General features: G+C 36.4%; 1 protein-coding gene across 1 annotated transcript; it reads left to right on the forward strand.

Moving 5' to 3' along the window:
• The first annotated feature begins 693 nt into the window (after window positions 1-693).
• abcg2d (ATP-binding cassette, sub-family G (WHITE), member 2d) lies at window positions 694-23,305 on the forward strand. The gene is made up of 16 exons (XM_007234312.4): window positions 694-907; window positions 5,246-5,474; window positions 8,453-8,512; window positions 8,936-9,050; window positions 9,462-9,614; window positions 9,831-9,988; window positions 10,271-10,422; window positions 10,687-10,788; window positions 11,486-11,736; window positions 14,451-14,533; window positions 18,201-18,290; window positions 18,395-18,519; window positions 18,621-18,775; window positions 19,159-19,248; window positions 22,149-22,231; window positions 22,646-23,305. The coding sequence occupies exons 2-16, from the start codon at window positions 5,263-5,265 to the stop codon at window positions 22,791-22,793; spliced, it is 1,977 nt and encodes a 658-aa protein (XP_007234374.2). The 5' UTR covers window positions 694-907; window positions 5,246-5,262; the 3' UTR covers window positions 22,794-23,305.
• Window positions 23,306-23,964: the final 659 nt, after the last annotated feature.

Raw genomic sequence — 23,964 nt, forward strand, 5'->3', positions numbered from 1 at the left:
CAATATTATCACTTATTTACTTTAAATTGGCTATTTATTTACTATTTACTGCTATTTATACATACTGAGGAACCATAATCTTATTTTTAGTATTTTTTTTAGTATTTTTATCTTGTATTTGCTTTCGTGTATATATAGATTTCATGTATTGTTGTATATTTCTTGAAACTTCTTCTGACCAGAATTAAATTAAATTTTATTTATTTATTTACTTCGTTTTTTTATAATCTTCTGCTTCCCCACCCATATGGTCTACAGTTTTACTCTGTCCCTTTGTGTTGGGTTTCTGGATCTTGAATTTGATTGCAATCAGTGATAAAAGCATTAGTGAGGTCAGGATGCTGGATCACCATCACCACACCTCTTCACCAGCTCCACACCACTCATTCCACAAGTACTGGATGGAGCACCATCATTACAGAGAACATGGTTCCAGTGCTCCACAGCTCAATACTGACAGGCTTTATGCCCCTTGTAGCCCACACCTGGCATTTGGGCATGGTCCCAGTAGGATTATCTGCTTCAAGCTGTGTGTGTGCATTTGCACATCTGTGTCAGAATTGGACACATTCATTAGAAGGTGTTTCTGCAAACACATATGTGGATATATTGTGTAATTAATTACCAAAATCTGCTGACAAGGATCACTGCAGAAATGTTTTAGTTTTAGTTCTGTTGTAAACTTTTAGAGATCTCAGATGTTACATATACAGTATGCCGTGGCTTGTGTAATCTCTGATGCTATTTGCATGTGCGCTCAGCCCTCCCACTGGTGCCATTTGTTGCTGATGTCTCTTTATAAGCAGCAGGGCTGGAGGAGCCGGCAGTTAACTGCAACACTCTGGAGGAGAGAAGTGCCATAACAGCAGTGATTAAAGGGCATATTAAGAAAAGCTTTTGGAGGAAAGTGAGTATTTTAAAATTTTATCTGCTTTTGTACTCATAGTTAGTTTAAATTTTATTAAATTATTAAAAACACATCCATACAAACATGCTTTGGTTTTTTAGTTTTTGTGTAACTCTAACCAGAGGCTATGTACCAGTGTTGTGCTGAAATGCAAATCATATTTATGCATAGTTGTACATTTTATGTTGACATAGAGTGGTATGTTGTGTTAAGAGGTTAATTTAATTAATTACATTAATTACATAATTACACCAGAAAACTTTAAAAACAGTTTTAGAACAGTTTTGAATTCCATCTAGATGGTGCCTGTACTTTAAAATGAATATAATCAAATTAATCACTTTGACCGAAGTTAAATACATTATATATTTGAATATACTTAGTGTGTTTTACCCTAGAACACAGACGTTAAAATTAGTAACACCATCACTAACGTTGGGTATACACTATATGACAAGTTTTGGAACCCTTCTTTAATTTTACAGCATACAACATCACATAAAATTAAAAGGGCACCATGGATGACCCTATAAAAAAAAAACAGAAAAATTATTGGAAAATCAGGTAATCTTTAACAGGTAATGTCCTAACAAAAAATAATGCTGCTGGGAACTCGGTCTTGGTGAAAATCACCCGAACGCATGTCTCTTGACAAAAACATAGATAGGAGGAGAGAAATAAATAATAACATTATTTATATAACATCAGTGAGCGCCCTGAAGATACCCAAAGTCCCATGTAACTCAGACAGCAGCAACACAATGAAAATCACATGAAAATATAGTGTTGGTGAAAATCACCCGCCATTAGCGTTCTAGGGTTAAGTGCTGAAAAATTAGGTTAAGCACAATCAATTAAAAGACTGATCAAATAAATTCTAAAAAAATCACATGAATGCAGTGCTGAATTAACATGCTAGCAGTGATTTTAAGCAGTTGACCCATGCCTAAACCTCTCAGCCAGTATGGAATCTACATTGGTAGCTTTGGTAGAAGTTGCATGGATTGCTTCTCTTCATGACACTGATTTCATTCAATATTATTTAGACAGAAACTAAAGGAAATTTACTGTGTCATTGTCTTGTATGCTATATAGACAAAAGTATTAGGACATCTGCCCATTATTATATTTTTTGTTTTTTGTCAAGGGAACTAAAAATGAGTTTATCCTGCTTTTGTTGGAATAACTATCTCTACTGCACAGGTTCTGTGTTGCAGATGAACATTGATAGTAAATGTATAATTTTGTAAATGTATATGAATTGGCCTTAGAAGATATTTAACTCTTCTTTTATGTTTAACTGTAAGGAACTGCAGCAATGTTCCTGGTTCAAACGGACTCAGTGTATGTTTAACCATTCATAACTAGAATATTTTTCTCTCTATAAACAATGTCTTTATATCAACTGATATTACTGAAATCAAAAGTTAGTAATTCATTTTTATTAAGTAATAACCATGTTATACCTATGGTAGATAATTAGCTTAAAATGCTGTATGTATACAGCTCTGGAACAAAATAACCACTTAAGTGAGTTTCTTTGATTTTACCAAATTGAAAACCTGTGAAATATAAATCACAAGCCATCAAACCAAGCTGAACTGCTAGAGTTTTTGCACCAGGAGTGGCATAAAGTTATCCAAAAGCAGTGTGTAAGACTGGAGGAGGACTGGTGGAGGAGAACATGAAAAGATACATGAAAACTGTGGTTAAAAACCGGGGTTACTCCACCAAATATTGATTTCTGAACTCTTAAAACTTTATAAATATGAACTTGTTTTCTTTGCATTATTTGAAATCTGAAAGCTCTGCATCTTTTTTCAGCCGTTTCTCATTTTCTGCAAATAAATACTCTAAATGAAAATATTTTTATGTGGAATTTGGGAGAAATGTTGTCTGTAGTTTATAGAATAAAACAACAATGTTTATTTTACTCAAACATAAACCTATAAATAGCAAAATCAGAGAAACTGATTTAGAAATTGAAGTGGTCTCTTAATATTTTTTTCAGAGCTGTATACTGTCTAGATATAATGTATAGATAATGTCTATTACATTTTCAGGATGACTCAAACACTGTGTATGTGCAATACAGTTTGGAGGGGACAAATGCATTAAATCAGCAATTTTCTATTAAGCAGCAGAAAAGGGTTCATTCCATCCATATTTTCCAACATCTTTCAGCTTTGAAATGGGTCATTTTCGATCTACTAGATAGCAAAATGGGGTTAAATCTGCATAGTGCCAGAAAATTGAATGTAATTTCAGCATGGACGTTCCTTCACTGCGTCTCAGCCTCTGTACCAGTGTGGAATGTCTCGTGATCCTCTTTTTTGGGTTCTTGTAATTGAATATACTCAGATATGCGCAGTGCAGGCAGTGTGTTCACTCTGATATCTCACAGCGCTGAGACTGGAACTCTTTCCAAACATTTGATCAAGCTGCAGTCCAGAATAGCAGTACCCGCACCTCGGCTCTTATTTGCAGCAGAAAGAGCAGACAGCACCAGCACAGCACCAGCACTGTGTTAGGATGAAGTTCACTGGGTTTATCTATGCCCTGAAACACCAGACACACACACACACACACACACACAATGTTTCAATTCATTTAAACAAAGCTGTAAATAGATGAAGAAATTTTAGTCCAGAATGATGAACACAGCTGGCTGGAGATTTTATTAGAGGTGGATGGATATACTACACTGACATGCCACAAGTTATAGTACAGGAACTAATATTTTATCCCATGACTTTTGCCATGTCCCCCCTGGTGAAAAAAAATACTTAATTGTACCTAAAACATATTGACAGATGTCTAAGTATGCAGTAAAAGTACAATATAGTGTATTTAAAAAAATAGACTACTATGAAGTACACTTTTAGTTTATTGTAATTCAATATACTTATAAAATACCTACTTCCAAATATACTTTTGTACATTTTTAGCAAAGTCTGTTAAAAACAACTGTTACAGTAGTTCACTTAAAGTACAATGTATCATGTAACTTTTTAGAAAGTAAATTAAATTACTACTACTTATTAAAAAAAATAAAAGTAAATTTACAACATGCTAAAAAATTGTAGTACAGTATATTAAAATATATTTCTGTACCCAATGAAGTATACTAGAAGTGTGCTACTTACAAAAGTAAGTAAATGACAGGAACAAAGAGCTTATTTTTACTCTAATGTAAATATATTTCACATCAATTCTTACTACATTTCTAAAATACTCCGTGTATAATAGTAATACAGTTGTAACACTCATTTAATGTATAATAATTTTACTTTTTTAGGCATGAAAGCTAAAGAAAACTGCATTGACCTTTGAGAGTCTTTTTTCTGACAGTTTTAGCCAGATGCTGCCACACGTGATACACACTGTGACACAGTGGCTTGAGGAATGTTAAATGCTTGCACAATTTCAGAAATGGAAAATCCCATCCATCTGCACCCACTATCAGACCTCACTTGAGCTCTATTAATTCACATCGCCTTGTCATGAGCACACTGTCCAGTGTTTAGCCTTACTCACAAGATAACATCTCACAACTTATACAACTGTGGGGGTGTTACTAAGCCGCCCCTTGAGATAACACTACATACTCAGTGTACACACTGCTATCCCAAGACTTTTGGTATGATAAGAATTGATCCTCACATGAAAATTTCAATACTAAGATAGAGTATTTATTTATTTTTTACTGATGATAAAAGTGTATTTTTTTAACTCTATGTCTCTCTGCTACACACAGTCATTATCTGATATAGGAAATAATCTATAATGGCAAATTATTAGCAGGTATTTTGATTATATGGTGGTTTATATATATATATATATATATATATATATATATATATATATATATATATCCATACCTAAATGGCTTCAGTAAAACCTTCTTAGGCAAAAAAGTAGGCATTAGTTTTGGGACATTAAATGTACTGTCAATTTGCAATTCAGTATATGGTATTAATAAAAAATAAATGGTTTTATTAACCCATAGGAGTCGTAATGATTAAGAAAACTGTATAACATGAATAGATTTAAGATAACTGTCCAGAATGCCTTGCATTTAAAAAGTCCTAAAGCAGACAACTTAATGAAACCTGGCTTGAATTAGAGCAATACAGTATATTTTTATGAACTTTTAAATGTTTTGGGTCTAAAACTTGATGCTGAACTTCTTTAAGTATTTAAAATAATATTGAATAAAACACAATAAACAGCTCCTGGCAGGTTCTGGAGTTCTGAACAGCTGTTTTTAAATTAATCCTGTCTCTGCAGTTGTGCTTTATGGTTGTGTGCTTTACCCATTAACCTTTATTTATGCAGATTAGAAGCCTCTTCAGATGGAGGGTCAAGTGAATCACGCCAACATCGAAATGATTGAGGAGGTGGGCCAAAATGGAACGGTTGGGTCAAAGATCGTCACTACAGAGTCCTTCAGACAGCCGCGTGGATCCACCGTCAGCTTTCACAACATCCAGTACAGTGTGAAGATGAAGAGCGGGCCGCTTTGTAAGAAAAAGGTCATCACTAAAGACATCCTACAGGATCTTAAGTGAGTCTGTGCCTTTTCTGAAGATATGTTTAGACTGCCAGTCTAGTTCGGATTTGGTTGCGATTGCACTCAAATTTGTAGAGATGTGTCTCAGTCTAGAAACTCTAGATGCTTAAAACGAATGTTAACATGTCTTTTGTGTCACTCTTAACACAACAACAATCATGACCATGTCAAAAGCACAACTACTGTTTAAATGGTGAAAAGATATATATTTCCTGCTTTCGTGTATAAAAGTCACATTACTATTGCCATCAGCTGCCGGAGCCCTGAGAGAGCACAATTGGCCATGCTCTCTCTGGGTGGATATGGCCCTCTGTCCTCACATCACTCCAAAGGGTGATGTTGATCAGCACAAGGCGTCTGTGAGCTAATGTATCGGAACCGAGTCGCTGTGCTTTCCTCCGAGTGCGCTGTGATGCTACTCGGAAAAGTTGCATCAGCAGTAGTTTAAAAAGAGACAGTGGCTGACTTTAAATGTATCGTAGTAGGCATGTGCTAGTCTTTACCCACCTGGTGTTAGGGCATCACTAGTGATAGGGGGAGACTTAATAAATGGGTTGGGTAATTGGCTGTGTAAACTAGGGAGAAAATGGAAAAAAAAAGAAAAAAGGCAAATTACCAGTCTGGCAAAATAGTTAGGTTGCCAACGTCATTATCACATCATTATTTGTGATATTCAGCCACACAAATTTGATCTGATCATTTTCAAATAACAGTTCAGACAGCACTATAAAAATACAGGGTAAGTCAAAAGTCACAGGACACCCTTTTTTTCCCCAAAACAAAAGGGAAACAAAATAAAAAGGGAAAATTACATATTTCAGTATATCTCAGCAAGTAGTGTATAAAGGGCCCTTGTTTTAAACATGGCCACCATCCTAAAAGGTGCCATACTTAATTTCTGAAATAAAAGGGTGTCCCGTGGCTTTTGACTCGCCCTGTAGAATTAGTGCTCTCCTCCAAGCATGTTCACCTGTTCAATACTTACGATCCAGTTGCATCAGCATCAGTGTGTAAAATATAGCTGGTGCAATCACAGGCTAGGTTTCCCCCTCCTAGTGCTGCTAGCATTGTGTGATGAGGAATACTGGGCTAGAGAGTGGAATCGGCCCACCACCAAACTATTCCTTTCTGCACAGAAATGCTATTAAATATACTTGACGTTTCTCAGAAGTGATTGTGCTATTTCACACACTTTTTTTCTGGCTTTTTTTGTCCCATAAGAGTGTTAATTATTTGATATTAAGCATGGGCTCCTGCATTTAATCTTCCTGGTTCAGTTGAGCATGGGCTGCTAGGATATAATTAGTTGTAGTTACATGTCACAGTTCATCTTTTTTTGTAGGATTTATGGTACAGGTTAATGAAATGTTTAATTACGCCTGCTTGATACCAGATATCTGATGAAATATTTCAGTTTGATATGTTTAATATAAGGAGATTATTATATAGGGCACCGTAGAAATCATGTTATATGAAGGAATAAAATTAAATAAAAATGTGGCTAAGAATGAGGATTTTGGTTGTTTTAAAATAATTTTAGTTTCCAGTGTTCTTAGAAATGTCCAGCATTTAACACTGGCCTATATTTACCAAATACTGAACATTTGTGAGGGTTAAGAAGGCTGATTTAGCATCAGGCTACACTATTAATCAAAGCTGTATATATAGTAGGGTCAAAAATAGAATTTATATAAAATTTAAAAGGAATAAACTGATCCCAGTTAAGCATTATCACTTTAAAAGGTTTGGTAAACATGGTTTCTGTTGATTCACAGTAAACATTATCGAATGCATTAAAGGCCTGATTACATCAGTTCCTGAGGTAAATGAGGATTGTTTAAGTTTGTTATAAAATGCTAATCTGCAGTGAATCTGTTGTTCAGATTACATTAGCTTGCATTAGCTCTGCTTTACTCTGAGCTCTGTGTGTGACTAAGCATCCTGACTCATAATATGGTATACACATTAACGCACAGTCATCACACACCCAAGACAAGTAGGTGAGAAGCCATGTCTGCTCCAGCCATGTGCCACTGTTGGATAACATGTTTACACTATAAAGTGTCGTAAAGCTCTTATGAAATGAGGTTTCGCTTAGCTGTGTGTGATGGTGGTGCTTAAAGACGGTGGACTGTAAAATGTGGAGAAAAATACTAAATACACTTATTATATTTTAATTATTTTAGAATTTGCACTAATTGCTGTATGGATTAGATTTAAGGTTGTTACTCTTTTTTTACAATATTGTGTTCCAAAAATAATTGTGAGAATTTAAATAAAAATGTTTCATTTTGTGCCACTGGTTTTATGATAATTTAATAGCATAATAATGCAATTGTACTCTTTTCATGAGCAATATTCTTTTAATGTTTCATTAGGAATATTCAGACATTGGAACTGGAATATAAATATCTGTTATTATCCTAAATAAATAAAACAAAGTTAAATAAATACACTATTTGTAAGCACATTTGACATACTGCCTCATTGATGTTAATCGTTTTTTCTTAATAGGCAAAACCAAGGTAAGCAAAATAAGCTAAATGATAAATCGATAATGTAATTATTGCGACAGCACTACCAATATATCATCTTTGGGAAGGCAGTCAATCAGCTAACTCACACTTTTGGCACAAATGTATTTAATATAGGTGCTAATGTAGCTTACCAGCACAATAGCAATCCCACCAGTAGGCTATGAAAACTGTATGTCCTAAACTAGTGGCTAAAACTAGATAAAAATGTTTTAGTGTTTGAGTTGACAAGATTTGAGGCTAATGCCTGAAGATTTAGCAGGTTGCACTTCAGTCTATGCAGCATAAACACATGCAGAAAATCCCATACACCGTTTTTTAAAAGCTGTGAATTACTTAAAAAATGATTTATTGCTTTTATTTTTCTTGATGCAGCACTGGACAGAGAGATTCTTCTTAGATTGAAATCAAACTGGTGTATTTGTCCTTTGTTTACAGTGGAATCATGAAACCTGGGCTGAATGCCATTTTAGGACCTACAGGAGGTGGCAAATCTTCGTGAGTACATTTTAAATAGATCTAAATGTGTCCCAATTAGAGGGGGGCAATATTACCATATTTTTTGTAGCATCATGATATATTTTCATATCACCAATATACTTTTTAAGCATATTGAGGATACCATCCATCCTTAAAGAACACTTACTTAGCTGAATATTTCATTACAAAGAGTGTGATTATTCCTGTTTAATAGGATTAAGGACAGAACCTTTTTGAATATAAATCCCTGTACAAAATATTTAAATTGTATTTTTAAAGATCTGTTGATAATGATGCATTTCGACTGCAAGCATGTGTCTTAAGATAAATATTGTGTGTTGTCAAAAGTTATGGTAATAACATTAGTAAATATATTAGTAAATTTCAGTGTAAAATATTGTTCAACGGTATGTTGTATTTCATGTCTGTGCCAAACGTCAGGTTTCTGGACGTTCTTGCGGCCAGGAAAGACCCCTCAGGCCTGTCTGGTGAAGTCTTGATTGATGGAGCCCCCCAGCCACCCAACTTCAAATGTCTCTCTGGCTATGTTGTACAGGTAAAATAATAATATATGTAATAAAATGAATAATGTTACAAAACAATAATGTGTAATGTAGCAAATAACAATTCTAAATACTAGATTCTAAATACCCATAACATTGAACAGTACATAATAGACTATTATCAAAAAAGTTTACATTTATAATAACAATATTACTGAGTCACTATATGTTATGCACAATTGGCATGGGGTTTTTACTAACATCAGTGCCACTGTTAGGTGGCCGTCACCGGAAATGTAAAGTGAGGATGAACTCTGTGCATCAACTGCTGTGCATCAATGGACTAGTTTCAGTCTCTAATTGTACACCAGCAAACTTGAATTTCCACTACTTGGAAATGAATTGGTTGCTGATTGTGCAGTTTGTGTGTGTATGTGTGTGTTTGTTTATCTGTGTCTGTTCAGGATGATGTGGTGATGGGTACTCTAACAGTGAGGGAGAATCTGCGTTTCTCAGCTGCTCTTCGTCTCTCCTCCTCCGTGAGACAGAAGGAGAAGGAGGCCAGAGTGAATGATCTCATCACTGAGCTGGGCCTCAGCAAAGTGGCTGATGCTCGGGTAACCCACCCCTCCCCTGGATAATATATTGATCTTTTATCATATCATGATAAATCTTCTCTAAATTGTACGGCGAATATCACCATTGCTTAAAGAACACTCTACTGTAAAAATTGTGTTAAATTGAAGTATGTACAGCATTGATCTAATATGAATCAATTTACTATATTTTTACACATCCTCATCTGTTGACATCTCTCTTCTATGTTTGTTCAGGTGGGCACAGAGCTGATTCGGGGCATCTCTGGAGGGGAGCGCAAGAGAACCAACATTGGAATGGAACTGATCATTGACCCCTCTGTGCTGTTCCTGGATGAGCCCACCACAGGCCTGGATGCCAGCACTGCCAACTCTGTACTGCACCTGCTTAAACGGTGAGCAGCCAGTTTCATCAGTTATTACCCAACAATTAGTACGCTGAGAAATACATTTGCATTGTAGTTTCTTATTCTCTACACAGCCTTCATATTCATGTGGTTTATTTATTAGCAGAGCAATACAAATTAATTAACCAATCAGCCAAGTATTTATTCAGTTACTCTCCTTTTCTCCTTTATTGTCCTTTTTTCTTTATTTATAAAAATAACTTTTATCTATTTTTGTACTCTGTGGTCTCCTTGTGTTAATTACTTTCTGTTCTGTTTTCTCCTTTCCAGAATGGCCAATAATGGGCGCACCATTATCATGTCCATTCACCAACCACGTTACTCCATCTACCGGCTCTTTGACAGCCTCACACTTCTGGTCAGTGGCAGACTGGTGTACCATGGACCTGCTCAGAATGCACTGGACTACTTTTCCAACATTGGTACATTTTAACTAATACACAGAAGCACATGCACAAACACACATTAAAATACATATTAATTGAGTACTACCACATACTTGATATTTTAGCCATATTCCTAATTATATTCATTATATTTTTTACTATGTATGGCTTTTATTTTTTAATTAATACCCTTTAGGCCACATTTCTCAGATGAGTACTTTAAGAATGAGCCTTTTGCACTTGGTAAACTAACAAGACTCTCCCAAGTTTATGATATTTGATTTTGATATGGTGTTTCAGGTTATGCCTGTGAAGCTCATAACAACCCCGCAGACTTCTTCCTGGATGTCATTAATGGAGACTCCATTGCTGCGACTATGGCCAAGCTACAGAATGCAGAAGGTATTTGTTTACAATTGAATTATGCTATTTTCAGCCTCTCATAGGTTCTTAACTATTATTACATATACAAAACATGGGAAAATACATACTGTACATATACATGACTATTTTTTGGGATATCACACATTCTCAATTGTCTAGCAACCAAAAACAAAACCCTTTAGAACCATAGTTTAAGAAACACTGGCTTAAACCAAAATCATTCTTCCTCTATTGACACTGATTAGAAGGGACACTGCACTGATGCATGGAATGGTAAGAGCAGCCTCAAGGGCACTTTGCCATTAACCATGAGTTGGGATCGAAACCCATGACCTCTTGAGCAGTTGCCAGATTGCCCAGCCTGTGTGCTGTCTGTTACCACCCAGTTTGCAGCCCTGTTCTTTAGCTCTTTTTGACAGCTTTCCAATTATTAGGCTAACAACTCTAACCTCATGTTTTATGCTTGACTATTTTCAAGTTTTCAATTAAACTATTAGTACTGCAGTAATAATGTTGCTCTTGCTCTTCACTGACCATTATCTCCTGATACATCTTGAATGTGATATGTAGGCTACTTAAGCCCCAGTATTCTTTAGTATTCAGTATTCATGATGTTTTCTGATTTCAAATATATTTAAGATTTGTTTATGGTTAATTCTTGTTTGAAAGTTGATGGTTGTGGTACTTATGATCATTCACTCAACACAAATTTCAGCTATAGAGTTTGAAGAGTCTGGAGACAGGAGGCAGAGTATTGAAGCACGTCTGGTGGAGGAGTACAAAAACAGCAGCTACGCTCAAGACACCAACACTGAACTGGCGCGCATCATCCAGGGCAAAGAGTACAGCATCAGGCCCAAGTCTCGCGTCATCACCTACAACAGTGGCTTCTGCCATCAGTTTAATTGGGTTTTAAAGAGGACATTCCGGAACCTGATGCTGAACCCTCAGACTTCTGTTGCACAGGTAAGAAACCCAAAGTGATTTAATGCATGATATATATATATATATATATATATATATATATATATATATATATATATAAAGATTTGAATATATATACTTTTACTCTTTTTCGTTTTTCTAATAGAAAGAGCAAGTTTTACACTCACAATATGTACTACACAGAAACTGCATTGCTTTGCATAATGTAGTTATGATATACAACAATGAATGCATGCAAAATTACTTACTATTTAAGTATTGTAGCATCACAGGGGGTGGAATAATGAGGCAGGCCATAGTCCCATTGAGCAAACTTTATTTAAAACAGAGAAGAGTGTGGAAAACTGCTAAACAAGTGGTAGTTCTTGCACAAAATGGCAGCTCAACGGTGGAGACACTTATCCACCCTCCCACCCAACATCAACAGGGTCAACAAGGGGGCCCAATGGTCCATCGGGCTAAGCACTGCCACTTTGTTTAGGAAATTGCCGGTTTGAATCCTGTTCATGTACCTTGCCATTGGCTACCGGAGCCCTGAGAGAGCACAATTGGCCTTGCTCTCTCTGGATGGGTACTTCAAAGGGTGATGTTGATCAGCACAAGGCATCTGTGAGATGATGTATTGGAACCGAGTCGCTGCGCTTTTCTCAGAGTGTGCTGTCATGCTACTTGTCAATCCTGCATCAGCTGGCTTGGTTATGTTGGTAGACCAGCTAGTTTATAAAACTTAAATTAAAACACATGCTCTAAAGGTCACCAGCTAAACAGGTTAACCAGTATAACCGGATTAACGAGGTGGCTTAACAGCATTATGAATAATGCGTTCTGCATCCAAGTGATCCAGCCGAACCAGCCAAAACGGGCACATGTCACCCCACTGCTCATTGAGCTTCATTGGCTCCCAGTTGATGCTCGCATCAAATTCAAAGCTCTTACAATCGCCTACAAGGTGATGACAGAACAGCTCCTTCCTACCTGCATTCATTCCTGAAGGCTTACGCTACCTCCCGGCCGCTGCGCTCCTCCAATGAACGTCACCTCGCTTTACCAAACAAACATTCACACAAAGCAATCCAGACTGTTCTCATACAGAGTTCCCCAATGGTGGAACAAACTACCTTCTACTACCAGATCAGGAGAATCTCTCACTATCTTTAATAAACTCCTGAAGACAGAGCTCTTCAAAGAGCACTTACTCTCCTAACACCTCTAACAAACTACCTTCCACTACCAGATCAGGAGAATCTCTCACTATCTTTAATAAACTCCTGAAGACAGAGCTCTTAAAAGAGCCCTTACTCTCCTAACACCTCTAACACACTAACTACTTCTAACCTCATTTCCTTCTTCCCCTCCTTCACTCCTATATCCCATTATTTCCCTTTAACCTCCTTTAGGCCATATCTAAAAAATGTTTTTACCTTTAACTTCTATTACTTTTGTACTTCACTATTGTAAGTCGCTTTGGACAAAAGCATCTGCCAAATGTAATGTAATGTAATGTAATGATTGAGCCTGAATGTTTTTCAGTAGGGTTATATAGTTAAATGTGTGTAAATGTTGCTACTTTCCATCCTTTCACTTGAGTACAGTTTCTCTGTACTTTTCTCTCCGCTGATACTCACTGTTATCACCACACCATATTTCTGTGCAGCAGAATGGATTATAGTGTTTGGGTCCAAACATGGGGGCAAAAACAGGAAAAAAGGAAGCATATCTGTGGGATAGTGCCACCAGCCAAAGACCTTATGACAGGACTTTTGCTCACATCTTAAGCCCAGCTTTCTCTCTGCCTCCTACAATCCACATTCCCCCGTCTTGCTCACACAGGCTCACATTAGCCACCACGCTCATTAGCCACCAAATGCCATCAGAGAAACCTCACTTTAAGAATTATTAACAGCTAATTGGCCCCAGATAATTTAGGTTAATCTCTCCAGGGCCAGCTAGGCTAAGCGGATTTGGTGATTGTTGACGCCCCACTCTTGCCTCCTTTGGCCGGTATCTGCAGTGATATCATACTGGAGGAAAAAGGGTGGACAAAGCCAGGGAGAGTTGGGCAGTGGCGGCCAGGCCATCACCTGACCGTGCGACTTGGCCCCAGAGCGCCGCTTCCACATGAAGGGCGAGTGGGAATGAGGGGAGAGTGGCTCCTCGTCCCCATTTGGCTCTGTTTGCTTAGCCTTTCACCCTGGGAACTGATTTCATGCCAGGCAGACACTTGTCAGTATCCATAAGTCTTCAAGAGATTAATGCCCCAATCTCACCCTGTCTCTCACCCTCATTCTCACACTCACTAACTTCATCTGGGACCTGCTTGTCTGCACCCCTAGAGCATTATGATTCTTGCACAGAGAAATGTAATCCATAAAATAAGACAAAAACTGCTGTTTTAATAAAAAATATTATCCACAAAACATTATCTGCAGACTGTTTTTAAATAGAGGTGAATTATAATGGCAAAATAAAATATCATAATACTTAAAGACATTTTCACAGTACAGATTATGAATTACAATATTTTGTTTTTTAGGTTTGATAAATTAGAGCAGACAGAAAATGCCACATGAGTTCCAGTTTTGCTTCTGTGCTTTTTTTAAATAAAAAATAGACAAGGACTTTTACAAACCTTTACATTTCAGAATGTAGTATAATGACTTCTGGTGATTAGTTGAACACTAATAATTTTGTTAACATTTGGTGTTTTTTTTTTGCCCCAATTTCTTACCTTACAGTTGGGAGTCACTGTCTTCCTGGCCCTCATTGTTGGTGCAATCTTCTATAAAGTGAAGGACAACCAGAGTGGCATACAGAACAGGTAAGGTAGTTCTAAAAATAATTACAAATGTTTCAGTCCTGTCCTCAATATCAGTAATATCACCAAGACTAAAGGCAGGCCGCTCTGCATTGCAAGATTTGGACCTTTTGTTCTAAATAACATTAGTGTTAAATAATTAACAACAATGCAGTTAAATAAGTGAAAAACACTTCAAGATAATGATTATTATACTTATTTTTATTATTTTTATTCTGGTGTTGGATAAAAAAGCTCTGGCTAGCTAATGCCATCTCAATTTCTCATCTCAAAGCTGTTCAGTGGGGGTGAGGTCAGCGCTGTGTGCAGGACACTGGAAATCCTCCACACCACTCCACCCTTCCTTCCCCACACTGGTGCTTATTGTTGTCTAAAGTAAAAACAATGCACTTTAATGGAGCTAAATGGGCAAAGCCTAAACCCTGAAAAAAAAAAACATCTCCAGACCATTATCCCTCCCAAGCCACACTTTACTGTTGGTACTATTCAGTCTGTTAGGTAGTGTTTTTTTTATTCCTTGATGCTTCCATTTCACAATGATGGCACCTACAGTTGACAGGGCAGCTCTAGCAGGGCAGACTTTTCACAAACCAACCTGTGGAAAGGTGCCAACTTCTAAAAGTCGATTTGATTTTAGCATTTAACTTTTAGCGAGGCGTGAAACTGAAACTCCTGAAGGAGGTTGCTTTATAATGGTAGCCTACACACTTACCTCGATTAGTCTGCACTATCAGACTTTTCAGTTTGGTCAGAACCAAAACAGCAAGTGTGAAAGAGGTCACAAACTACATTCCAGAGCAAAAGACCAAAATTTGGACTGACCAAAATAGGTGGTCTGGTGGTCTGGATCAACTGAACCTCAGGCTGTTGTGTGAAAGTACTTTCCTGGGTGCAATCACAGGAATCTAAGGCAGGCTTTTATCAGCCTTTACACAATACAGAAGAAATGATGTTTGCAGTGCAATAGATCAGCTCACAGATGCCCTGTGCTGATCGACATCACCCGAGCACTGACGTAGGGAGAGAGCACCATCCACCCAACCAGATAAAGCAAGGCCAATTGTGCTCTCTCAGGGCTCCAGCAGCTGATGGCAAGCTACATGACTGGGATTCAAACTGAACTAACAACATTCCACAAATCAATGTAAAGTATAGGGAGATATAACAAAGGTGATGACAACAGGATGCAGACAAGCTGTTTAGTCTCTAAAAAAAGCACAAAACTTGGTGCAGACTCAGACCTGAACTTTTGCACTAATAAACACCCTTAAACAGAGTTTTCTGTATTCCCTCTTTTAGATTAATGTCAGCATGTGCCAGGCTGAAAGCAGTTCTGCACACAGATATAGTGTATCATGCTGTACAGTACTCAGATCACTAACATGAACATGACCACCTAGGATTGAGGTGTTATAATCAGAATAACACGTAGGCAGTTCTCTGTGGCTGGCCTGGCCTAAGCCTCTTAACCTCACCACAATCTGTACATTATGTTATAGAGTCTATTATAGGTCAAAAGCCAGTGCACTGGACCATGCGTTTAACATGCATCTCAGACATTCTCTCCTCCTTACATCTTATATCACATGCATGAACAGCTTTCAGCAGACGGATTTCATGGCATTAGACCGTTTGTTGTAACCTTAGATTATATGTCAGCTGAACTGAGAGAAATCCATGTCATTACGATAAAGAATTTTAACCACTTAAACCCAAATACCCTTATACACTTAGTCACCCTTTGTCATATCTAGTGCAACAAACCACAGTGGTTGGCTAGCTAGGGTCATTATAGCCTGATGATAATGTCCACCCATCTTACCTTAAGATCCTTCAAGAACCCAGGTTCTGACTCTATAGCTAGGCAGCCTATATATGGAGAGGGATTTCAAAAGGGCAGATATAGAGATAGCATAAAGAATCTTCCCAAGCTCAACTAATGAATTGCAGCATAGGCTCAGACTCTGCATCGGCCATGTGGAATGCCAAATGTGGTTAATATTCAACAACTGTATAGTTCGCCAAAATGACACAGGTTGATTCAAAAAGTTATACCTGCCATCTGGGTTTTGGCACATGTGGCTCAGGCAAATTGGCATATTATACTCGGCAAGCAGGGGTGTTAGCACATGTAGTTTAAGCCAATTGACATATTATACTCGGCAACTGTGGTGTTGACACATGTTTGGGCCAGTTTTTGTATTATACTCGGCAAGCAGGGCTATTGGCACATGTAGTTTGGGCCAGCTGTCATATTGTACTCGGCAACTAGGTGTTGACATTCTTGGGCCAATTTTTGTATTATACTTGGCAAGCAGGGGTATTGGCACATGTAGTTTAAGCCAATTGCCCTGGGTCAACTGGGGTGTTGGTGTATGTGGTTTGAGCTGATTGCCATATGATACTTGGCAACTAGGTGCTGACACATGTAGTGTACTTGTTGTTTTATACTCGGCATCGGCGTGTTGACACATAGTTTGGGCAAATTATTGTATTATACTAGACGAGCTGGGGTATTGGCACATGTACTTTAAGCCAATTGACATGTTATACTAGGTAACTAGGTGTTGACACATGTTTGGGCCAAGTTTTGTATTATACTACGGCAAGCAGGGGTATTGGTTCATGTAGTGTGGACCAGTTGTCATATTATTCTAGGCAACTGGTGTGTTGGTGTATGTAGTTTAAGCCAATTGGCATATTATACCTGGCAAGCAGTGGTGTTACCACATGTAGTTTGGGCCAATTGACGTAATATTCTATGCAACCGGGGTGTTGACACATGTAATTTGGGGAATTGTTGTATTACACTCAGCAAGCAGGGGTATTGGCACATGTCAATTGGCCCACTTGTCGTATTATTCTCGGCAACCAGGGTGTTGGCATATGTGGTTTGAGTCGATTGCCGTATTATACCTGGCAATTGGGGTGTTGGCACATACGTTTTACTTTGCTGGCGTTACTATACTCAGCAATTGAGATGTTGCCATGTGTATCACTTGGCCCAGGTGTGAGCCAAGCATTTGGGCCAGAATTAAAATTTGCATATTCTTTTACAATCCTGATACTAGTCACATGAAGTGAGCATTGTAAGTCACAGGATTTTGCTGATGTGAGGGAGTGAAAAGAATTTAATGGGCGGGGTTTATTTCCAGCAGCCAATTACCAACTAGTCCCCACCCACCTGTAAAAACAGGGTCAAAACTAAATGCGAGAAAATTCTCAAATTAAAGCAAGACAGAGAGAAGCTTAACTGTGAAAATAAAATACTGAAAGTGAGAACAGATTTCTTATAAAGTTAAAACACAAAACGGAATATTAAACTCTCTATTCAATAATAAATAGTCTGTTTACAAACATGATTTAAAAATTCTTGATATCAATAATAGTCCTCTCATTTTTAAATTTAAATTTCTTGGTTATGGATTATACTTTTGGTTCATAAAACATTTGACACTATTTTGACGCCATATTGATCAGTTTGTTTGAAGAATGATTCAAAGGTTTTCTCAGCTTCACCATCTTGAGTTCCAAATACTAAATCACTCCAGTTATATAATAAGATTAATGTAAATATATATATATATTTTTGCATAAGCAGAATGTGGTGTAGTATACGTTTATAAAGTATGGTTATAAATGTGTATGTAATGTATGCTTCTTCTGACAGATTTGGTGCTCTGTTCTTCATCACGACTAATCAGTGCTTCAGTACACTCTCAGCTGCTGAGCTGTTCATCACAGAGAGGAAACTCTTCATGTATGTGAAAGTCCTCTCTCAGTTTATCTGCATGTTCTGATCAGCTGGTTAATATTAAATGGCGCAGAGTCTGAAATGTATTGGTTTTATTTATTTATTTTTAGACATGAGTATACCAGCGGTTACTACAGGGTTTCTGTCTACTTCCTGACTAAGATCCTGTCTGATATCATCACCCTGCGCACAATTCCTGCCATACTCTTCACCTGTGTCTCCTACTTTATGATTGGTGAGTGGTGGGCTGTTCTCATTTTCAGACCATGTCAGTCTGTTTTAAGTGCTGAAGCCGTAATAACTTATGGACTGTTCTTACTTTATGTGTGTGTGTAGGATTTAAGCCCACAGCCGCAGCCTTCTTCATCTTCATGTTTACAGTCACCCTTGTGTCCTACACAGCCACGGCTATGACCATGGCCATCTCTGCTGACCAGTCTGTTGTGGCCGTTGCAAACATATTCATGACCATCTCCTTCGTCTTCATGATGGTGTGCTATTTCAGTGCTGTTTTCAGTTATTTTTTAATTTATGCACTGTATGTATTTATATATTTATTAAATGCAGGGTTATAAAAGTAAAAAGTTACAGTTTACTGTGTGCACAATGCAGATTATAGTTTCCCACATGAAATAGTTTATTGCTTTAAAAAAAAAATTATGCATTAGAATAAAATATCCATTCATTTAGAATATTGCTTTTGAAAAAAGAAAAAAAAATACACATTGGAAAACACTTTTTTAAACAAAATTCTAAATTGTTCCCAATGACTCCAACAGAAAAATTTCCTGTAGCTTTGAATAATCAAATTTTGTATTTTGGATCAAGGCAGCTGTGGAGGATTTGTCTAACTGTACTACACTGCTGATTGCAGATTTTCTCTGGTCTGCTGGTGAATCTGGAGAGTGTGATGGCCTGGCTGAACTGGCTGAAGTACTTCAGCATTCCACGCTACGCACTAACAGTAAGAATATATAGATTGTTATTTAAAGCCATTCAGTTGCCTTTAATTTAGTTGGATGTCATTCAAAACTAGGACACAAATGGTATTTGCTTTGTCAAACATATTTCTCTGGCTCTTATTAGTTACAGAAAAGGCAAATATGAAAATATCCCTGGGATAAATTCCATTTATGCCTGTAAATAATCATAACTCAAATACTAACATGGAGAACTAAATGCAAAAAAGTCAAAAGTGCTGGAGTGAATGTACCTTTAGCTGAATATATATTAGCTACTCTTACTTTGTATATACAATCTATGGAGACTTTACTATAAAGATAGGGAGCATTCCTCACGTGTGAACTAGGAATACATCATAAAAAGTAATGATCATCCACAGTGGATAGTGCAGTGGATTGTGGATTAATGATTGTGACCGGCAGCATCAGGCCAGAATTGTCCATGAGAACAGGCAAGCAACTTTTGCAGAACTTACACCCCACATGCATATGCCCAGAGGTGGAAAAAGTACAGAAAAATTGTAGTTAATTGAAAGTGCCTTTACTTTGCTTAAATTCTACTCAGGTAAAAGTAAAAGTACCCATCTAAAAATCTACTCGAGTAAAAGTATAAAAGTACTCAATTTAAAATGTACTTTGAGTAAAAGTTACATAGTTACTTTTAATTATTTACTGTAAAAAGTACAACAAATCATAAATTAAATAGTTTTTAATGAACTACTATTTCACATAATAATTTGGCCCTTTCAGGCAGTATTTGTTCAGACCACCCCATAGAACTAGTGGCATAGGTTTCTATGATCCATTTTTTTCTTTACTGTTAAAAAGTTATGGTCATATATGTGACTATAAACTGTATTTTTATAGTTTTACAGTTCATTATTATTTTTTAAATCACCATTGCTATGCTTTAACTGCTATTTACATGTTTTTTTTTAACATTTATGCAGAATGTTTAATGATAAAAATACGTTATTGCCTTGTTATTCCATCCATCCATGCGCCTCGCCAATTTATTTTTTTAATTCAGACAATTTTTTTCCCCAGCATTTTATTTTTTACTCAGTAACGGGGAGTTTTCCAATGTAGCGAAGTAAATTACTGTAAAAATGTATGTAAAAAAGTAAAAGTTAAATTACCTATTTTAAAAACTACTTAAAAATGACAAATTACTCATAAAATCTACTCAATTGCAGTAATGTGAGTAAATGTAATTCATTACTTTCCACCTCTGCATACGCCACAGGTCAGTTGAGGGTTCTTAAGCTTCCACTGGTCATGGCAGAAGTCATAGGACACAATATCATGTAGTATTGTGTCCTAAGACTTTTGCATGTCCCATGACATGTGGCGTTTCAGTGTAGGTAGTCTCTAGTGCTATTCTCTTACTGTATACTGTACACAAGGTTGTGTTTAATGAAGTGGACACCAATGTGACTGTGTCATGGTTTTATTGAGATGAACAAACAAGACTAAGAAAAGCAGGCTGGGCAAAACCACACAATAAACATGAACTAGAAGAACCAGACTAACCATAAAACCAGGAAAAGACACACAGCAACACACAAAGTTAAGACTGGATGAAGGCATGCAGCAAATTAAAACTTTTCAGCAAAACAGAAACACTGTACACATTATTTTTGTTGGGTTTTATTAAATATGTTTGTTTTTTACCACTGCATAAATGACATTATGCCACAGTTAGTGCTGACCCTGCAATGTGATTGGCTGAGAGGCGTTTAATGAGTGCCCTTATCAGCCGGTAATGCACTGTAACCGAAGCTCCACCACATACAGATAAATCTAGCAACGATGTAGCGCTTACAAACCAAACAGCGCAGCTACGAATGAAGCAGCTATGGAACTATTTTAACTTACAGAGTGTTTATAACTAAACATATTGTATTTTCTCAAAATCTTTCAATAAACAGTGACAATGAAACTGTGGTATAATTGCAATAACACTTGAGGTTTGTGCTATAACGTGTAATATTGGCACTGCTGTGCTGCTCTACAGTACTCTGCCTCAGTATTACACGTTATAGCACTCCCTCTCATGTATTATTGCTTAATTATCTAATAGTAAAATTCATCTTGCTTTTTTTAAAGAATAGGCAATTACAAATAAATAAATAATACCCCACTTTATAATAAGTGTCTATAATAACTGTGTAGTTACCCATACACAATCCATGTTATAACAGTGTAACTATTGGCAACATACAGATTGTTACAGATTAATTACAGTTGTACAGGTTATGTTACTACATGTGTATAAAGGTGAGTTAGACGAAGCAGAATATTTTGTCCATCTTTTCATAATGAAATCTGAATAATGATTTTTAGGAATAAAAAAACAATCATATCTCTAATTACACAAGAGTTGTTAGAGAAATATAAGTTTATACACGTTATACTTATTCTACACACATAATACTGACATGTATAGTTACATAACCTGCAAAAACTGTAATCAATCTGTAACAATGTGTACTTCACCATTAGTTACACTATTATTTTATTGATTGTTGATGTGAAACTAAACAGTTATTAGAGACACTTGATAGATAGATAGATAGATAGATAGATAGATAGATAGATAGATAGATAGATAGATAGATACTTTATTGATCCCCGAGGGGAAATTCTAGTTGTTGTTGTTTTTTTTTTTTTAGATAGATAAAATAAAATATTTATAAAATATTATAAAGCGGGAACAAAATATTTATTGAACTTATACCAACAAAGCACAAATTAATTACTTAAATGTCAAAAACATAGTCATTCTCAATTAAATATTCTGTATTTTCTTATTTAGCAAACATTAAACGCACTTTTTGCCATTTGGAACCAAAAAATGATCCTAATATGAAGACTAACTGACAGCGTAATCTGTTCACAGGCTTTGGAGATCAATGAGTTTGTGGGACTGAATTTCTGCGGAAACTTCACAACTAGACTAGCCAACGACACACAGGGGATCACGTATGTATAAACACACACACACACACATAAAATAAATAAAATAAAACAGAACATGTTCTGGTCATTTGGTGTTTCTGTTAAGAATAGAGACAGATCAGTACAGTTTGGCTCTTGCCAGCTAAAAGGTGCCATCTACTACCATCTACTGACCAGAATACCAACTTTCTATTTTTATACAAGCAAAATAATGCAAGTTTGAAGCACATATATTGTTTGTTTATTTTGAATATGCAGTCATATGACACCTCAAAAATTCATTTTTTTTGGTCCCCATACGTACATATGTTTAAATATGTTAACAAATATGTCTCATATGACCTTATAAGAAGACAAATACTAACTGCATGATGAATATTGATGAACATATATTGTTGCCACATCACTCATCCTCTTCTAAAACTCTTTGCTGAACAGGTGCACAGGTGAACAGCATCTGAAGTCCCAAGGAATCGATTACTCCACCTGGGGTTTATGGCAGAACCACCTGGCCCTGATCATTATGACCATCATTTTCCTCATCATTGCCTACATCAAGCTCAGATTCATCCGCAAGTTCTCCTGAGTATTTAGCCAGACAGTCGTATGTGTTTTTTTGTAAAACTTTTATATCTTTTATATATATATATATATATATATATATATATATATATATATATATATATGCAAAAGTTATACAAAAAAATACTAATAATCCTAATAATACAAACACGATCTGGGTCTGAAATTTTATCAAGATCAAGTGCATTTTCTACAAAATATAAACAAAGCAAAATCTGGATACATTCAAGTTATTTTAAAAATACTCTTTGATCATAGACAATATAATTCTAAAGAAAAAAAGGAATTTTTTTAGAGAAATAATTCTCTAAATATTCTTGAGGTTAGATGACTCAAGATTATAAACAGTTTAATGTCTGACATATTCTCTGTCTTTGGTTGTAGTCTAATCAACAAAAATGTAAATATGTAAATTGACTCAAGTTTATAATTTGCATTTGTATGACCTTTTTTACTTTTTAATTCATATTAACTTTTTGTATTTAACAAGTATTCACATGTCAATTAAAGTGCTGCATACATAAAAATGTTTCTCATTATTTAACAGCCACAATGTTTACAGTTAATTTTACAAACGAAAAGACCAAATTTCAGTCTAATTTAAAGCTGATGTCTGTAAGTTTTTAGATTTGGGGGATTTAGGGCACTCTCTGGTGAGAATGGGTAATTGCACTGAGTATGCGGAAGAATCATTTTAAACTGGGTGGGTGTGATTTGGTCTCCTTTCAGAGCGAATAAATCTGATTCCAGGTTAAGTTCAGTTTCAGAGTAAGCGAGCTACTGAGGTTTGAGTTTCCCCTTCTGAAGTCTCCATTGCACCACCAGCCGCTCGCATTTAGAAAACTGAGCTGGATCCTCTTTTAGAGTCTGTACATGTGATGTAAGTAGGTAAAGATGCATGACGTGGCCAAAAGAACTCCCGCAAAAAGCGACCCGACACCCCAGTTTTTAGAATGAATATATTATTAGGCTTAGCAGGGATTGATTAGGAGCTAACGCTGCGTAACCCAAAGCATATTTGTGTGAAATATTTTAATATTACTCTACTGCAGCAGTTTATATGATTCTTTCACTTAAGTTTCTGTATTTCTCAACCGGTAAAATGTGTTCAAAGAATGGTCATTAGTGGTGGTTTAAATCATGAATTCCTCTTCCAGGTTCTAGGGGGAGCCCCA

Source organism: Astyanax mexicanus, chromosome 7, assembly GCF_023375975.1.
Source record: "Astyanax mexicanus isolate ESR-SI-001 chromosome 7, AstMex3_surface, whole genome shotgun sequence".
NCBI classification, from domain to species: Eukaryota; Metazoa; Chordata; class Actinopteri; order Characiformes; family Acestrorhamphidae; genus Astyanax; species Astyanax mexicanus.

What these genes read in the sequence shown, in the direction of transcription:
- abcg2d (XM_007234312.4), top strand. Translation starts at nt 5,263, where the DNA reads ATGGAGGGTCAAGTGAATCACGCCAACATCGAAATGATTGAGGAGGTG. An exon ending in GCAAAGTGGCTGATGCTCGG is followed by an intron (nt 9,615 to 9,830) that starts GTAACCCACCCC and finishes ATGTTTGTTCAG; the next exon opens with GTGGGCACAGAGCTGATTCG. An exon ending in CTCAGACTTCTGTTGCACAG is followed by an intron (nt 11,737 to 14,450) that starts GTAAGAAACCCA and finishes CTTACCTTACAG; the next exon opens with TTGGGAGTCACTGTCTTCCT.